Source organism: Mustela nigripes, chromosome 17 (assembly GCF_022355385.1).
Source record: "Mustela nigripes isolate SB6536 chromosome 17, MUSNIG.SB6536, whole genome shotgun sequence".
Classification (NCBI taxonomy): domain Eukaryota; kingdom Metazoa; phylum Chordata; class Mammalia; order Carnivora; family Mustelidae; genus Mustela; species Mustela nigripes.
This window is the reverse complement of record NC_081573.1, coordinates 17,101,146-17,120,136: the sequence shown is the minus strand read 5'-3', so window position 1 is coordinate 17,120,136 and position 18,991 is coordinate 17,101,146. Positions and strand designations below refer to the sequence as shown.

At 45.6% G+C, this 18,991-nt stretch overlaps 1 protein-coding gene across 1 annotated transcript in view; it reads left to right on the top strand.

Annotated features, from left to right (window-relative positions):
* The window catches only part of WDR62 (WD repeat domain 62), a 43,022-nt gene that overhangs the window by 3,161 nt on the left and 20,870 nt on the right, over positions 1 to 18,991 (top strand). The window contains exons 2-10 of the mRNA XM_059381611.1: positions 908 to 999; positions 1,894 to 1,956; positions 4,729 to 4,786; positions 5,023 to 5,193; positions 5,920 to 6,057; positions 6,499 to 6,681; positions 8,035 to 8,195; positions 9,397 to 9,586; positions 18,451 to 18,588. Coding sequence (XP_059237594.1) covers positions 908 to 999; positions 1,894 to 1,956; positions 4,729 to 4,786; positions 5,023 to 5,193; positions 5,920 to 6,057; positions 6,499 to 6,681; positions 8,035 to 8,195; positions 9,397 to 9,586; positions 18,451 to 18,588 — 1,194 coding nt within the window. The remainder of the gene's footprint in view (positions 1 to 907; positions 1,000 to 1,893; positions 1,957 to 4,728; positions 4,787 to 5,022; positions 5,194 to 5,919; positions 6,058 to 6,498; positions 6,682 to 8,034; positions 8,196 to 9,396; positions 9,587 to 18,450; positions 18,589 to 18,991) is intronic.

Sequence of the window (18,991 nt, the reverse complement as noted above, 5' to 3'; positions counted from 1 at the left end):
TAAATTTGACTCTTGTTTTTTTCCTTGTTGAACCTCTATACTGTGAATTTGTTGAGGGAACAGATGCTGTCTACTCTTTTTTTTCTCCCCTAAGGCTATTTACTTGTTTGACGTAGAGACAGAGAGCACAAGTAGGCAGAGCAGCAGGCAGAGGGAGAGGGAGGAGCAGTCTCCACTGAGCAGGAAGCCCGATGTGGGACTCGATCCCAGGACCCTGGGATCATGACCTGAGCTGAAGGTAGATGCTTAACTGATTGAACCACCCAGTTGCCCAATGGCGTCTCATTCCAGAAACTAGCTGGGTTTGTAGCCCAACCAGGCAAACTGGGCACCTGAGTAGCTCAGTTGTTAATCCATTCTTGTTCCATGCTGTCTCTCCTGCAGGGCCCGGGATACTGACTTTGGAGCCAAAAACTAGCTGGGTTTTAGCCCAACTTTGCCACTCCACGGGTATGGGATTTTGAGTCTCAGTGACCTCATCTGTGGAAATTGTGCCTCCTTCTTTGGGTTGTTGTGGGGTTTCAAATCTTTCATCCATATAAAATTCTTAGGAACTTACTCAGAGGTCATCTTTTCAGTGAGGCCTTCTCTCCTTCCCTGCTTTATTTTTCTCTTTGCTCCTATCATCACCTGACATCTATTTTACATATTTGTTCTGTTTTTTATGTCCTCCATCCCATCACCACAAGAATGTGAGTTCCAGGAGGGCAGGGATTTTGTCTGTCTTCCTCACCATTCTGTGTCTTTCAGAGACATGTTGAGAAGAACAGATGTTAGCTGTTGGTAGCATGACTGTAGAAGCTCAGTTAGTGTTGGAGGTCACAGGGACTAAATGGGTGACTGAGGCTCTGGTGCCATGAAGGACCTTCTGGGACAGGTCGTCCTGACTTGGACTTTTTTCCCACAGGTGTCACTTGAGAAGGTACTTGGCATCACAGCCCAGAACAGCAGTGGCCTAACCTGTGATCCCAGCACTGGCCACGTGGCCTACCTAGCAGGGTGAGTGCATGGGTGGGCTTTGGCTTTGCCATCTGTAGACTGCAGATAAGCTGCCCACCCCTGAGGGCTGTGGAGAGGATCCCGTGGGCCCATCGGTATCTAGAGCGGTACCTGGCATGTGGTGAGCACGATGAAAGCCTTATTGTGACTGCAGGTGGGAGGTGGCAGCAATTCTGAGAAAGACCCAAGCTGTGGGGTCAGCAGCCTGGATTTGTGTCCCACCACCACCACGTGCTTTTCTGTGAGCACCTCCTTTTTCATCCGCAAAAGAGACCTAGTGACATCCTCCTCTTGGGTAGTAGAGAGGACTGAAAGATATCCTCCTAACTGTTCATTCCACAAATACTGATCTAGCCTGGCCCTGTTCTAGGTACTGAAGGGACCCCTCCATGCCTATAGGGTAGGCCAGACGTGTAGTCATTCCTAAGGAACTGTACCTGTTATTCAGTCTTTGGGATGCAGTCCAGGGGTGGGCTCTTGAATCTGACAGTATGTAGATTCATATCCCCACTCTGTCCCTGACCTGCTGGGTGGCCCGGGACAAAGGATTTTCCCTCTCTGGGCCTCAGGTTTCCTCATCTCTGAAAGGGGACTAAGATGTCCAACTTCCCCTGGCAGTTGTGAGGATTTATAGAGATTGAGCACATAACTCTTTACCAGCCCAGGGTCTGACAGAATAGTTACCACAGAGAAAGTGTTGGTTTCTGTTTCCGAATATATCATTAATAACGTGCAGCGCCCTATAATTCTCAGCATAGATATGTAGAGGGGGATGAGAGCCTCTTCTGTTCAGAGGGACCCTTATTTATGTGTGGGCTTTTCCGCTGGGAATGGAATCGTCCCTGGACCCTAGCACTTCCTTTAGTTAAGGCACATTTCCCTCTTTCTCCCCAGCTGTGTGGTAGTGATTTTGAATCCTAAGGAGAACAAGCAGCAGCACATTTTTAACACTGCCAGGTAGGCTGGGCCCTGGGCATTGGGTGGGGGTGGGTCCGGGGTCCTGGCACCTACCCACTTCCCCACATTGCTTGGAAGCTCGTGGGTGGGCGACTAACTCATTCGCTTACATTCTGCTACATTCTGCTGCTTTGTGTGAGGTAGCGTTCCAGGTGCTGAGGACAGAGAGAGTCTCGGCTCTTGCAGAGCTGACAGCTCAGCAGTGGTGACACTACAGCAGTAGGCAAATTACTAGCCAACCCTGACCATTGCTGTGGAGGAAAGAACGAGGATGTGTTAGGGCAGTTGTGCAGATGGAGAACGGTGGGGGAGATGGGAGCCATAACAGCAGGCCCAGGTTGGGCCTCCTGGAGGCTGAGACCAGAGAGAAATAACGGGGTGATCCTGTGAAAGTGTGGGGAGCGTCTTCCAGGTAGAGGGAGCAGCAAGCAAAAAGGCCTGGCCATGGTTAAGAATCTTGGGGTGTTTTGAGGAGCAGCTGGGTGGTCCTGTGCCTGGAATGAAGGAGTGAGTGAGGGGGAGATGAGGCGGAATCAGAAGCCACTTCTGGGTATTGGTAATTTTTTAACTTTTTATATTGAAATAATTTTAGTCTTTAAAGAACAGTAGAAAGAATGCCTGTATACCTTTCACCCATTTTTCCCAAATGTTAACCTTTTACCACATTTGCTTTACCATTCTTGGTCTATATGCATGGTAATTTTTTTTTTCTTTCGGAACCATTCGAGAGTAAGCTGTCAACATGATGTCCTTGTACTGCTAACTCTTTCAGAGGGTGTTTCTGAGCTGGGGGGAGCATTATCCTTCAAAACCACAGTACGATCAGCAAAGGCAGGAAATTGAAATTGGTACATCACTACCATCTAAGCCTCTTTCAGGTTTTACCATTTATCCCAAGAATGTAGTTTTGTTTTTTTTTCCAAGAATGTTCTTTATAGCAAAAGGATTCTGTCCAGGATCAAATGTTGCATTTAGTTGTCTCTTCAGGCTTTTTTAGTCTGAAGTAGTTTCTTCATCTGTTCTTGACTTTGATGACCTTGACACTTGAGGATTACAGGCCAGGTATTTTGTAGAATGCCCCAGCCTTTGGGCTTATCTGATGTTTCCTCATAGACTGAGGTTCTGTATCAGAAGGAAGATAGATGGTGATCTCTTTTGGTGTTCACTTGGGCCCTTGGTGAAGGTGGTATCTGCCAGACTTTCCCCCTGTGAAGCCTCTTTCCCTCTGGTGATTAGTGAGTATCTCATGGGGAGCGTCTCTCAAACAGCAGATATTACCCTGTTCCTCACCAAACTTTCATTCACGAGTCCTAGTGTGGCTTTGATGTTTTTCAAAGGCTCTGCAGGGAATTCCGATGCGCAGCCAGGGCTCTGCCCAGTCGGATTAGGTAAGTCGGGAGGACTCTCCCATGTAGAGGTCTCCTCATCTCCAAATTGGCTAAGAGTCCTCACTTCCCAGAGTGCGCTTGAAGAATGAGGCCCATGATGCCCATATAGCATTTGCAGAGAGCCGGGCACAAGTTCAAGGCGGGCGACAGGTCAGGGGTGGCTTCAGACAACAGAACCCCATAGAAAGCATGGCTTCAAATGCAAGGGCGCACCTTTCTTGCACGAGTGAAGTCTAGAGGTGGGCATCCAGGTGGCCGGTGTGTCTGCAAGCATCAGGAACCCCGCCCCATCTGCCTGCCTGCCTGTTCTGTTGTGCCTTCTGTGAGGCTCCTGTTCTTGAGGCTGCCTCATGGTCCAAGATGGTGTTCTGGCTGTTGTGTCCTTGATTCAGAAGGGGAATGAGTGGGGATGAAGGCAAAGAGTTCCCTTGGAGAAGCTTTTCAGGAAATGGCACAGAGCATTTCAGTGTACCTGTGGTTGGCCAGAAGAAATTGTGTAGCTGTGTCTGTGTAGCTGCAAGAGAGGTGAGGAGATGCATTCGTGATGGGGCTGCAGCCTTCCTTTAAAACTCGGATTCTATCGGTGAGGAAGAGGGGCAGGTGGCCATCGGATGGGCAGCTTGCCTCGTCTGCCGCTGTGGGATCAATGAGAAGCCTCCAGAGTTGAAGCGATGATAATGAGAAGTGTTCTCTGAGGTCATCAAAACTCAGCATTTACTTATTATTTACACACAAAGTAACTCACATATGGGGGACAGTTACCAGACTATTAAGGAACACAGATAGAAGAGGGAGGGGAAAAGAAAACAGTGTGGTCTGGAAACCATGAAACTTGCTACCCAAAAAGTGTGTAAACTAGTCTGGTTGTTCAGTCCTTGCGCAGGCCAGAGAGAAACATGCTGATTGCTCATGGGTTTTCCAGAACACCTTGCATGACTAACAGTGAACCACATGCTGCAGACTGTCTCGTGTACTGCCAGGACTTCAGCCATACCCCCAGAGTTAGGCTGGATTGCTACCATTTCCTGCACCTGAATTTCTCAGGGTTACAGGGTGGGTGGGGTCTTAGGGAGCCCTACCACTCCTGAGGGAGAGGAAAGGAAGGTCCCTGTCCAGTGACCATCCTGTCTGGGTTGGGGCCTTTGCTTTTACCCCCATTTCCCTGGACCACTGACCCTCTTCTGGCAGCAGAGAATGCAAGGGATGCACGGTGTGCTCTTCTGGGCACACAGGCAGCGCTGGCTCCATGGGAGCGGCTGGCACTTGCCTCTCCTCTTAAGGCTTGGAGGCAGAGAGTGGGCAGAGTTCTGTGAGCACAGCCAGACAGTGGTGTGACTGCCTACCCGCCTTGGAACCAGTGACCAGCCCCTTTCCTTACCCCTAGGAAGTCTCTGAGTGCTCTGGCCTTCTCCCCTGATGGGAAGTACATAGTGACGGGGGAGGTGAGTTGTGATGGTGATTGAGTGGTTGGGGAGGGATCTTGGGGTCATTCTTTCTACCCCTCAGGAGGCCTGGGACATCCCTAGAATAGTTTATACCCAGGCCAGAAAGCACCGTGGCAGATGGGGGAGGCAGCTTTTGGATACATCCTGGGGCAATGCCAGTTTCAGCCCTAATAGCCCTTCTAGCCCCCGCCTGGTGCAGAACCTATCAGCAGTCATGGCCCCACCTTCCCCAGAACGGGCACAGGCCTGCTGTGCGCATCTGGGACGTGGATGAGAAGAGTCAGGTGGCAGAGATGCTGGGCCACAAGTACGGCGTGGCCTGTGTGGCCTTCTCCCCCAATATGAAGCACATTGTGTCCATGGGCTACCAGCACGACATGGTACTCAACGTCTGGGACTGGAAGGTGAGATAACTGGTGGGTGTGTGGGCAGCCAGAGCACCCTGAGGCTTAGGCACTGAGCAAACTAAATGAGATAATTTGGTGAAGTGTTCATTTATCCAGAAAATATTTATTGAGCACATACTGAATGCTGATCCCTGTTCTAGACACTTACTATAAGGCATATGACAAGCTCTCAAACTAGTGGAATTATTTTCATATCAACCAGCTATGACCTTGAGCAAGTGACTTGACTTCTCTGTTAAGTCTCTTTCCTCACCTGTAAGATGGATATGTGGGCATCTATCTCATTGAGTTGTGAAAATTCAGTGAACTGTTATGTGCTGGAAGGCTGCACTTTGGAACAGCTAGGGGAGGACTTGGAGGTAGCAGACGTGGGTACCAAATCCTGGCTCTGTTCATTACCTGCTGTGTGACCTTAAGCACATAACACCACCTCTCTGAGCCTGGCAGAGGTGGGGAGAAGCACCTTCCACATAGGACTTTCGAGATGATTTCATGCTGTTAAGGCTCAGCCACGTGTGAGCTGTAGAGCTTGGACTCTTGGGGAGAGCTCTGGAGCTTACACATGGAAACCTTTCCAAGCCTCAAGTCTCCTCTGTCACTGGAGGGCCCAAAGAAAACTGACTTGGAGCAGGAAAGGTTAAGGAGATGCAGGGCTGAGGGCAAAGGCACAAATGGTCCAATGGACGGGTGCTGGCATGAACTTGTCTGCATTGATTTTTCCAGAAGGACATTGTGGTGGCTTCCAACAAGGTATCGTGCAGGGTCATCGCCCTCTCCTTCTCGGAGGACAGCAGCTATTTTGTCACTGTAGGGAACCGGCACGTGAGGTTCTGGTTCTTGGAAGTCTCCACAGAAGCAAAGGTAGGTTTCTGCCCCTGCTCCCTTAGCCAGGCCTGGGAAGTAACCATTAGGGGCGGTGTGGACTCCTGTTTCTATGTGAGATTTGAAGGTGATAACCTCAAAGGTTGTCTGGCCTCTGGTTCAGCTTCTGCTTCCAGGCCTGCTCTTTAGGTGCTGTCAGGCCCTGCTGGGAAATCCACCCCCGCCCACCCTCTCACCCCACTACCCCCAACCCCCAGCACTGACCCTGGGGCCAGACCTCTTTCCTGGACTGCTGCCTCCCAGAGTCTCTGCCTGGAAGTGTGTGTTCTGTTTTTCTCTTCCCTTCTCCATTTGGAGGAATGTCTTAGAGTCTTTTGTTTAGGTATGTGTCATAGTCGCTGGTCAGGAGAGTCCCATTGCGACCTTGCTGGGATCTAGGCCATGTGGACAGTGTCTTCCTGTGCCCTGCTGTGCCTCCAGGTGACAGGTACTGTGCCCCTCGTGGGGCGCTCAGGGATCCTGGGTGAGCTGCACAACAACATCTTCTGTGGCGTGGCTTGTGGCTGGGGCCGGATGGCAGGCAGTACCTTCTGTGTGTCCTACTCAGGCCTCCTTTGCCAGTTCAACGAGAAGAGGGTGCTGGAGAAGTGGATCAACCTGAAGGTACCCCGCCCTCCCTCCCTCCCTGCCGTCAGTGGGGAAAACATTCTTCCCAGGACACGTGTCTCCAGGGACACTCAGTAATATCCCTGCCTCGTAGTTGATCCCACTAGGTCTGGGTTTGACTCCTCAGAGGTTCTGCTCGTGAGACTCTGGGTGAGTGACTCTCCCTTTCCGAGCCTCAGTTTCCTCATCTGTAAAATGGAAATCCTGCTGTCCACCCCACAGACTTGATCAGGGAGTCCCATGAAGTAAAATATAGAAGGCACGCAGCATGGTGCCCGGTACCCTGTGATGGGCTCAACGTTACAGTTGCTCTCCCATCACTGTTTGATGAGCACTCTTGGCTGGTGGGAGGACTACATCTTTTTTTTTTTCTAACCTAAGGTATTACTGATTTCATTTTTTAGTCAAAAAAGAGCTGTATTAAAAATACATAACCTTTTACATTAAAGGATGATCTAGCTATAAATTGCAGAACCACTTTTCTTCAGGATCCGAGGGTTTGAATCCAAACCGTTTTCTTGTTCTGAGACTGGATGGCAGGAACATCATGATTTTCCCTCCTTTTCCTCCCCCTGCTCTGTGGCTCCCCTCCAGAGCTCACCTTTAGGGCTAAAAGCGCAGTGTCAGGCTTCTAGAATTCTAGAAGAATTCAGAGTTTCATCTGTTTTTCCTAGTTGGTTAAACATTTTTTCCTCCTCATTTGAATCCTCTTTCTAGAACTTCAGCTGTTTAAGCAAGTCCAAAGCTTTTGACAGATGGATGGTTAGCCCCTGAGCAGTTGTCTTATGCTCAACTGCTCAACAGCAGTTGTCATGCTTAATGACTTATAAATTAAGTCCCTCTCGATCTGGAAAAGCTCTTCCAGTCTGCATCCACAGGTCTGGCCCTTGCTGCCCCTTCCATGTGTGTATCCTGGTAGGATAGATCGCCCAAGAGTCTTTCCTGTAAACGGTCTCATTTTTCTGTGTTGCTCTGAAGTCTAAGCTCCATGAAATTGTTTTTAAACAGTAGAGAATAAACTGTAAGCGTCCGATCCCACCCTGGAGCTGCAGGCTCCCTCTCCGAAGTCCCAGCCTGCTGCACAGATGATCCCCCATGCACAGCTGAGTTCCTCTGTAGACACCGATGACAGTTCTGTCGCCATTTGTGCCTCTGCCTGCTGGCACATTTCCTTCAGTAGTGACAGCCATATCCTGATTCCAAAAGTTTAAAATTTGCTGAAATGGACTTCTTAGGCCCAGGGAACTCTAAGGCTTCTCTGGAGGCTGATGCCTGCTCTCTTAGTCCCTATGTCTCTGCACTAGGCCACGTGGAGCACCACGTCCACTTGGGTCCCCTTTGCCTCCACAGGTTTCCTTATCCTCCTGCCTCTGTGTCAGCCAGGAGCTCATCTTCTGCGGCTGCACAGATGGGATAGTCCGCATCTTCCAGGCCCACAACCTGCAATATGTCACGAACGTGCCCAAACCACATTACCTGGGAGTGGACGTGGCTCAGGGCCTAGAGCTCAGGTACTGCCCGGCAGAGGGTGGGGGTGGGGCTTCCAGATTCATGTACCTGCCTGGCCAGCCCTGGACTGGAAGGATAGAGCCAGAACAAGGCAGCAAAATCTCTGCCATCATGAAGTCTGTGGTCTGGTGAGGAAGCTTGATGCTAAACAATTATACAAACAAGGTCATTTCAGAGAGTCCTAAGTGCTTCAGTGACATAAACCAGGAAGGAAAGTGCCTGGGGTGGGGCTGTGTGGGCTGGAAGCCAGAGGAAGTCTCTCGTGAGGAGGAGCCAGCTATGTGGGGAGGTGGGTCCTGAGAGCAAGTGTAAAGACCGAAGGGCAAAAGGCCCTGGGTTTGGCATGTGGCAGGAACAGCCAGGGGCTGTATGGCAGGAGCCTAGGGTGCCAAGGGAGGATGTTAGGAGACAAGTCTGAACATTGATAGAGGCTGGCGGGGGGAACTTATAGTCTCTTCTGAGGTCAATGGGCAGCCCCCAGAGATTTCAGGCGTTGGAGTTAGTTGTATGGTCAGCCATAAGCATTAGATCCCTCTGGCTGCCATGTTGAGAGCGGGTGGAAGGGCTGAGCTGTGGTGTATCTTTGTTGTAAGGCTGTTGCGGGGGAGCGGCTACCTAACCAGGGGCTGCTGGGGCTGCCTCTTTTCCAAGTGACCCACAGTGTTGTGTCACAGTGGCCAGGTTGCCCAGCTCTGCCACCTTTGCTGTGTGTGCTTTCATTTCCTCATCTGTGAACTTTAGTACTGACCTTTCCTGGAGACTGGGAACTCGGTGTAGCTAAAGCTATCAGATCGACCCATAGTAAGAGCTCAGTAAACTGTAGCCTTTGCAGGGAGGCCCCAGGCCAGGGGACAGCTCCCCAGCCCCCCAGCATAGGGATATTTGGTCATGTGTTGGTGGGGCTAATGAGAGAGAACTAAGGTACGTGCCCATTATCTTCCCTGCTCAGAGAGAGGTGAGTGAGAGAGGGTGGACAAAATGAGCAGAGGTGAAAATTCAGATGTTCTCAGGGGCCAGGCAGAAGCTTCCAGTTTACAACCTCTGTACTAGAAGCAAAAGCAAAGGAAGCAGGGAGGGAGGAGAGAGACGTAGAGTTGGAACGGAATTAACATAAGAGATGACATTGTCAGGGAAGAGGCAGCTCGGAGTGTCACTACTCACGCTGACATTGATGGTGACTGATGACCCATGTGGTCTTGTTAGCTTCCTCTTCCGCAAGAAGGCAGAAGCAGTCTACCCAGATACAGTGGCACTGACCTTCGACCCCATCCATCAGTGGCTGTCTTGCGTGTATAAGGACCACAGCATCTACGTCTGGGATGTCAAAGATATCAACAAAGTAGGCAAGATGTGGTCAGAGCTCTTCCACAGCTCCTACGTCTGGAACGTGGAGGTGAGCCCCTCTTTTCGGACCTCTTCCCCTGCTCAGCTCCCATCCGGAGCTTAGCTGGGGAAAGCTTCTGCAGTTTGGGGAACCCATTCAGCCCTTCCTTCACAAGATAGCCATGGCCCCCAGATTGATACCAGATGCTGTTCGAGGTGCTGGGGACACAGCTGGGAAGGAAACTGACAACGGCTCTGCCCTGCTGGAGCTCACATTTGGGCAGGAAAGTAAACTCACACATGTCATCGGTAAATAGCCAAGCGGCACTACCTCTCCAAAGACAAAGAAAACCGTTTAAGGAAAAGGGACCAAAGGTGCTATTCTAGAGAGGAGACTGATCGGGGAAGGCCTGTCTGAGGACAAGACATTCAAGCAGAGACCTGCAGAAGGCGAGGGGCAGAGGCAGGCAGCCATGCGGGAGAAGGGTGGCAGGAGCCTGTGGACCTCGGGGAGCACGCTGTGGAGGGCCATTTGTGTAGCTTAGTGCTTTTTCAAGTGCTGAAGTTTTCTGGGAGTGAGTCTTTGGGGTGTTTTCATTCTCTACAGCTGTTCTAAGTTTTCCCTGCAAATAAGACAACTGGTAGGGAAATAATTGTATTCTACCTCCCCCTGCCCCTGAAAATTTCTTACTGTTGTTGGAGCGTTTGTCCTGGAGAAGTTATTTTCAGTGGCCCAAGTCAGAAGGGGGAGCAATAACTTGATCCTTTTGAATAAGCATCATTCAGCCCTTTGCCTGCGACTGCTTGACTCCCGTCTGCCTTCACGGATCTGACGTTTCTGCCGACAGCACTTTTCTCACTTAACAAGAATGTTTTTTAAAGAACTTTAAAATTTTATATATAAAATATTCTCCTTGGAAAAAAGGTGAAATATTACAAAGCTAAAGTCTATCTTGATCACCTCCCCACCCCACAAACCCTCACCTTTGTTATTTATTATGTTCTTTCAGTTCATTTCCTTGCATCTGCCTGTTATTTGTATATATCTGTTTCCTCAACAGAAATATCTGTGGGTGCATCTTTTCATCAGTTCTGGAAAGAATAGCCAGGACAGATTTAAAAATTGCCTCTACCCCATTCTTCCTCTTCTTCTGCAACTCCTAATGTCCTACCTCTCTATCCTTCATATTTGTTTAAAATAACCGAGATCTAGAAATCCACACGAAGGAATGTACAATTTATTGATTATTGTTAGCAGCTGTTGATTGATCAATGCCTAGATCCATTTACTCCTTGGGGGTTGCAATATGGTGATATTCTAATTCTATCATTTCTTTTTATTAGTTGGACTACTTATATGAAGAAACACTTCCCCTCATCTACCATTTGGTCACCCAGTGGTACACTTCATATAGGAAAGGCAGGATAAATGCTTGATTCTTTCCCTTTACTTACCAGTTTTCAAGATAATGAATTGGTTCCCTGTTCTCTAAAGGTAACTAGTTGTTTTTATTTAATATCATTATATACTCATATATGTAAATATATTGGAATATATTTTAATCCATTACAATTATTAACATTATTGAAGCTCAAATTGTCCCATCTTTGACCAGTGGTAGCCTCTTCTAGTTGGCTCCTGAGTCCTTTGGACATGACCCCAACAGTCTTTCTTTGGGAGCTACCTTGCTATTTGAGATGACAAGATGTTCCAGCCTCATCTTGTACATTTCTTATCCCAGACCTAGAATCAACCATTTCTTAAAGAAGCCCTGTGTTTTGTTTTCAGTTTGACTTGGTATTTCCAATTCACAGTCTTGAATGCCAGGGGTGCTCATAGGTATTGAATTGATGCTTCCGGAATGCTAAAGACATGGGGGATGATGGAATTAGAATATCCCCGTTAATCATTTACTTATTCCCACACTATAGCTACAACAGTCTAAGAATGGCAATTACTCGATTTTGAAAAGAGTTAAAACAATTTTTTTGCATATGTTCTCTCCATTCTCCCCCATTTTTAAAAAATATATCTATGTGATCTGATCATGTAGCTATTATATACCATATTGTCTCCCTTATGACCCCATTTTTTTAGGGGGGGTGTAAGTGTACACATGTATTATGGTGAAGTACACATAGCATAAAATTTGCCATTTAAACCCTTTAATATTTTTTTTGAGAGAGAGAAAGCATGTGCACGCATCCATGCATGCACAGGTTGAGGAAAAGGGGCAGAGGGAGAGGGAAAGAGAGAATCTTAAGCAGACTCCAAGCTCAGTGCAGAGCCCAACTCAGGGCTTGATCTCACCACCCTGAGATCATGACCTGAGCCCAAATCAAGAGTCAGACACTTAACTGACTGAGCCACCCAGGTGCCTCTAAATCATGTTAAAATGTACAGTTCAGTGGCATTTAGTATATTCATGATGTTGTACAACCATCCCTACTATCTAGTTCTGGAACATTTTCATCACCCCAAAAGGAAACACTGTACCTGTTAAGCAATCACTCCCTCTTCCCACTCTCCCAGCCCTAATCTGCTTTCTATCGCTATGGATTTGCTTGTTCTGAATATTTCGTACAGATGGAATAATAGAATATGTGGACTTTGTGTCTGGCTTCTTTCGTTTAGTATGTTTTCAAGGTTTATCCATGTTATAACATGTTTCAGTGCTTCATTCATTTTTAAGGTTGAATAATATTCCATTGTGTGGATATACCACATTTTGTTCATCTGTTCATCACTTGATGGACATTTGTGTTGTTTCCACCTTTTGGCTATTATGAATAGTGCTGCTCTGGACATTCATGTACAAGCTTTGTTTGATTATCTGCTTTCAGTGCTTTTAGGTCTATACCCGTGAGCAGAACTGCTGGGTCATAATGGTAATTCTGTGTAGCCTTTTGAGGAACCACTAAACTTTTCCATGGCTGCACCATTTTTAGATTCCTCCTCCTTTTTTTTTTTTAAAAAAGCAATTTCACGTGTGCCTTGAACTCACAACCTTGTGATCAAGAGTTGCAAACTTCCAACTGAGCCAGCCAGGGGCTCCTCACCATTTTACATTCCCAGCAATGATGTATGAAGATTCCAGTTTCTCTGCATCCTTACCAACATTAATTTTTTGTTTTTTGCTTTTAAATTATAGCGATCTTAGTGTTTGTGAAGAGATACTATGTTGTGGTTTTGACTTGCATTTCTCTAATTGTTAATGGTGTTGTTGAGCATCTTTTCATGTACCAGTTGCTAATTTGTATAGCCTTGGAGAAATAGATTTTCAAATTTTTTGGCTGTTTTTTTACTTAGGTTGTTTGTATTTTTGCTGTTGAATTATAAGATTCTTAATATATTCTGGATACCAGACCCTCATTAGATATGTGCTTTCCAGATATTTTCTCTCATTCTCTGTTATCTTTTCACTGTTTTTTTTTTAAAGATTTTATTTATTTGTTTGACACAGAGAGAGAGATCACAAGTAGGCAGAGAGGCAGACAGAGAGAGAGGGGGAAGCAGGCTTCCCACTGAGCAGAGAGCCAGATGCAAGTCTCGATCCCAGGACCCTGAGACCATGACCTGAGCCGAAGGCAGAGGTTCAACCCACTGAGCCACCCAGGTGCCCCATCTTTTCACTTTTTTGATGGTATCCTTTGGTGTACAAAGGATTTTAATTTTGTTGGAGTCTGAGTTATCTGTTATAACTAATAAACAATTGCCAAATCCATGATTATGAAGATTTGTTTTTCTTTTAAGACTTTTAAAAGTTTTATTATTTTAAGGGTACCTGGGTGGCTCAGTCATTTAAGTGTGTCCAACTCTTGATCTTAGCACAAGTCTTGATCTCAGGGTCATGAGTTCAGACCCTGTGTTGGGCTCCACACTGGGTGTGGAACCTATTTAAAAAGTTTTAATGTTTTAGCTCTTTCAATTAAGTCTTTGATCTCTTTTGAGATAATCTTTGTATATCCTTGAAGCAGAGGTCCAACATCATTATTTTGCATATGGATATATAGTTCAAGCACCATTTATTGAACAGACTATTCTTTCCCCATTGGATAATCTTGGCACACTGGTTGAAAAGCAATTGACCATAGATATATGGGTTTATTTTGTATTCTCAATTATATTCCACTGATGTAGGTCTATCTATATGCCAGGAGTACATTTTTTTAAATTATTGTAGCTTTGTAGTAAGTTTTGAAATGAGGAAGTATGTTTCCAACAACTTTGTTCTTCTTTATCAATATTTGTTTGACTGTTTGGGGTCCCTTATAATTCCATATGAATTTTAGAATCATCTTTTCCATTTCTGGGGAGGGAAAAAAAGACTTTTTCTCCATTTTAATCTTTATTTTCTTCTTCCTGCCAGCTTTTGGTTTAATTGCTTTTGTTTTTCTAGTTCCTTCGGTGAGACTTTATTGATTTGAGATTTTTTTTTAGGTTTGTTATTTTTATTTTGAGAGAGGTTTGTGTGGTGGGGGAGGTGGTGGGCAGAGGGAGAGAGAATCCTAAGTAGACTGATTGCAGAGCTGATTGCAGAGCTCACCGTGGGGCCCTATCCATGACCCCAAGATCACAACCTGAGCCAAATCCTAGAGTTGGACCCTTAACCAACTGAGCCACACAAGCACTCCTAAGATCTTTTTTTTTTTTTTTTAATTTATTTTGTGGGGAGAGAGAGAGAGAGAGCACAAGCAGGGGAAGGGGCAGAGAGAGAAGCAGACCCCTTGCTGACCAGGGAGCATGATCCCAGTACCCTGGGATCATGACCTGAGCCAAAGCTAGACACTTGACAAACTGAGCCACCCAAGCGCCTCAACCGTCTTTTTTAATGTAGGCATTTACAGCCATAAATTTCCCTCTGAGCATTGCTTTTGCATCATGCCATAATTTTGGTATATTGTGTTTTCATTTTCATTTGTCTCAGAGTATTTTCTAATTTCTTCTTAATTTCTTCCTTGACCTATTGATTAAGAGTGTATGGTTTAATATTCATGTATTTATTAATTCTCCAAATTTCCTTGTTATTTGTAATTTCATCCTTTTTTTTTTTTTTAAGATTTTATTTATTTATTTGAGAGAGACAGTGAGAGAGAGCATGAACGAGGAGAAGGTCAGAGAGAGAAGCAGACTCCCCATGGAGCTGGGAGCCCGATGCGAGACTCGATCCCGGGACTCCAGGATCATGACCTGAGCCAAAGGCAGTCGTCCAACCAACTGAGCCACCCAGGCTTCCCTGTAATTTCATTCTAATTGTGGTTGGAGAAGATTGTATGATAACAGTCTTTTAAAATATATTGACTTGGGGGTGCCTGGGTGACTCAGTGGGTTAAAGCCTCTGCCTTCGGCTCAGGTCATGATCGCAGGGTCCTGGGATCGAGCCCCGCATCAGGCCCCCTGCTCAGCAGGGAGCCTGCTTTCCTTCCTCTCTCTGCCTGCCTCTCTGCCTACTTGTGATTTCTGTCAAATAAATAAATAAATAAATTTTTTAATGGTGATTAATTAATTTTTTTAGAAAAGGTTGATTCTGAAAGTTTTTTCCAGCTGAAGATTGCTTTGGTGGAAAGATAGATTTTTGGAGCTCTCTGCTTGCCATTTTCAGCAATGTCACTTGACACACATTTACTCCTTGTTCTCCAAGTAACTGCATCCTTTTATATTGACATCTCTAGTTGTTTTTGTTGTTCAGAGCTCATTCTTTAGAAGATTTAACAGGAACAGTTCATGGGACAATGTTTTCTGAGTTTTTGCATTGGGTGAGCTTATATTTGCCCTTCATACTTGAAAGTCACCCCTGCTGGATAGAAAATGCTTGGCTCATATTTTCTTCCTGTCTATGTTAAATATGTTGTTTTATTTTCTTATAGTTATTGAAATGTCTGATGGTTTTTCTTTTAAGTCACTTGCTGTGTTTCCCTAGAAGCCCAAAAGATTTCTTTTACTTTTAAGTCTAGTAATCTTACTCTAGAGTGTGTCTTGGTATTGGTTTTTTTTAGGTAGACATATTGCTGCAGTATACATTTTAGTATTTTTTTCTTTTCCCTTGATTTGGTTTTCTTCAGAAATTTCTATTATCTGTATGTTGGATCTTATTTGCCTAGCTCCAATATTGTCACTTTTTCTCAAATCCTTTTAGTTTCTTTCATTTCTCTTTGATTTTTTCCCCAAAGATTTATTTATTTATATGACAGAGATCACAGGTAGGCAGAGAAGCAGGCAGAGAGACCGGGGGAAGCAGGCTCCCTGCTGAGCAGAGAGCCTGATGAAGGGCTCGATCCCAGGACCCTGAAATCATGACCTGAGCCGAAGGCAGAAGCCTAATCCATTGAGCCACCCAGGTGCCCCAATTTCTCTTTGATTTTTAATAATTTCCCCCCTTTTATGTATTTCTTCATGCCTTACATTTTGTGTTTATTCACTTTTGGATTCCTTCTCATTTGGCTTTTAATTTTAATATGATTTCTCATTTATTTCTAACTCTTAGAATTCTGTCATTTTATTTCTGAGTTTTCTAATTGTGATTTAGGTTGCTTTTCATATCTCATCACTTTCTTAATGTCTTTTAGCTTATTTTGAAATAGTTACAGTTTTTGTGGGGTGCCTGGGTGGCTCAGTGGGTTAAATCCTTTGTCTTCAGCTCAGGTCATGATCCCAGGGTCCTGGGATTGAGCCCCACATCGGGCTCTCTGCTCAGCAGGGAGCCTGCTTTCTCCTCTCTCTCTCTCTCTGCCTGCCTCTCTGCCCACTTGTGATCTCCGTCTCTCAAATAAATAAATAAAAATCTTGAAAAAAGAGAAAGTTACAGTTTTGATTTGTTTTGTAGAAATAGGTTTCTTGTGTGCTTTCTTTTCCTCTTATTTTAAAGGGTAACTTTGTTTGGAACTTAAGTATTGTCCTTTTTTTTGTTTTCATTTTTATGTAATATTAGCTTTTCTGAATTTTTAGAAATTCACAGGGCAGTTCACAGGGGCACCTGGCACAAGAATCTTGATCTGGGGCTTGTGAGTTTGAGGCCCATCTTGGATATAGAGAGTCCTTAAAAAAGAAAAATAAGGGGCGCCTGGGTGGCTCCCCTTGGTTGGTTGGTTAAAGCCCCTGCCTTCGGCTCAGGTCATGATCCCTGAGTCATGGGATGGAGCCCTGCATCAGGCTCTCTGCTCAGCGGGGAGCCTGCTTCCCTTCCTCTCTCTCTGCCTGCCTCTCTTCCCACTTGTGATCTGTCTGTCAAATAAATAAATAAAAATCTAAAAAAAAAAAAAGAAAAGAAAAGAAAAAAAAAAAAAAACAGACGTTGCTGTGGTTCAGAACAGGTTTTCTAACTTCCCAAGAAAGAATTCCATCTTTTATGATTTTTATACTGTTAAAAAAAATGTTTGGTGCTTGCTTTCTGATATTTCCTTGTTATGTTCCTATTTGTGCATTGTGCTCCTCCTTTTTTCTAAGCTTCCCCTTTACTCGAACTCTCCTGTCTCTATCCTGATCAGTTTTGTTTCTACTCCGCAGTAGTTTCCCCTGAGGGTAGGGCTTTGCCCTGGAAGAGAGCCCTGGCTGGCTGGTTGTGAGAGTTCACTGGGCCTTCAGTGCTCTAGGTTCCTCAGACCCAGCTGCCCAACCTTGCCCTCAACCACTGTTGGTGGGGATGAAACCCTCCCAATTTGAACTGCTGTTCAGTTTAGCCCATTGGTACCTTCCCATGACTACCTGTTGGCTACTTCTGGGTTATCCTTTGTTGGGTCTCTGAGGTGCCTCATTGCCTCCCTCTACTTTCTCTCATATACATGTTAATGATATCTAGATCTTATGACTGGAGGTAGTTTGTATCTACCTGCTTGTATTTTGGGAGTTAAGAGAATATCTCATCCCCTTGTTTTGCTGTAAGTGGTGCTCATGGGATTTTGGTTTTGTTATCTGGTTGTTCATTTTTGTATGGGCTTGTTTGTTTGTTTGTTTGTTTTTTTAAGATTTCATTCGTTTGGGGGTGCCTGGGTGGCTCAGTGGGTTAAAGCATCTGCCTTCGCCTCAGGTCGTGATCCCAGGGTCCTGGGATCGAGCCCCGCGTCAGGCTTTCTGCTCGGTGGGGAGCCTGCTTCCCTCTCTCTCTCTCTCTGCCTGCCTCTCTGCCTGCTTGTGATCTCTATCTGTCAAATAAATTTAGAGAGAGAGAGAGCACACAGGTGTGTACTAGCGGAGAGAGGAGCAGAGAGAGAGTCTTCAAGCAGACTCAGCACTGAGCGCAGAGCCCGAGGCAGGTCTTGACCCCACAATCCTGAGATTACGATCTAAGCCAAAACCAAGAGTCGTTGGATGCTTAACCAATTCAGCCACTCAGGCACCCCTATGTGGGGATTTTAGATTAAAAATCTATGCTGCTGCTATTATCATCTTCTCAGAACCCAGTATTCTATATTTTGAAATCCCCTTATAGATTATCTCTTTGACTCTCTGAGATGCATTTTGTTTCTAGAAATAGTTAAATTTATTCTTTTTGAGCTTTGCTTGGTTATTCTTTATAGCTTATGGTTGCCTACTTTTACTTTTGTCAAAGTTCTTCTATTGCTTTAAACATATTAAACAGGGTTATTTTATATTCTGTCTGATAATTCCAACGTCTGAAGCTGAACTGTTGTTTCTATTGCTTTTTTGCTCAAGGTACCTTGTTTCCTTTGGTGCTTAGTGATTTTTGACTGAGCTGAAACATTTGCCTTAGAAATTTATGTTTGGGGATGTTTCACGACCTGGGCTGAAGATGGTGCATGGACAATATATAGTAGCTTTTAGTGTCCCTTTTTTCCTGTTTATTTTTAGAAGCCATTGCATTATGCCTATTTATCTGCAACATAATTTTTTTCACCAAAATGCAATAGAGTATCACAGTGCTGTCATTGAAATGGTTGTAATGAATTGCCCTTTGCCTTATTCTCTGGGAACCGTAGGTGTATCCCGAGTTTGAAGACCAGAGAGCTTGTCTGCCATCAGGATCTTTTCTTACTTGTTCCTCAGACAACACCATCCGCTTTTGGAACATGGATAGCAGCCCTGACTCTCACTGGCAGAAAAACATCTTCAGTAACGTGAGTGGCTTAATTGTGAACCATATTTTAGAAGGAACAGAGACCTACTTTAATATAGGATATAGGGGCACGAGAGAGTCTTGTGGACCTTGGTATTAAGCTTCAGTGGGGGCAGGAGCCACGAAGCACTCTGTGTCTTCCTCTTTCTTGTTTCTCTCTGAGGTAGCATGGTCTGTCCTCCCTGCTTCTCTCTGCCAGTCAGCTCCTGATCTCTGCGTGTGTCGGCAGAGCTGTTCCAGGCAAACTGACATATTCAAAAGAAATTGTTCCCCAGGTCTTGAGTCTTGAGTCAGAGCTCCCTGGAAGAGCACTTGATGGACCAAACCAGGGAGAGGCTTCCCTGGTCTGGCGCACTGTGAGGTCTTGGGTGAGGGTGCGGGCGGGCCCCAAAGGGAGCCATGAT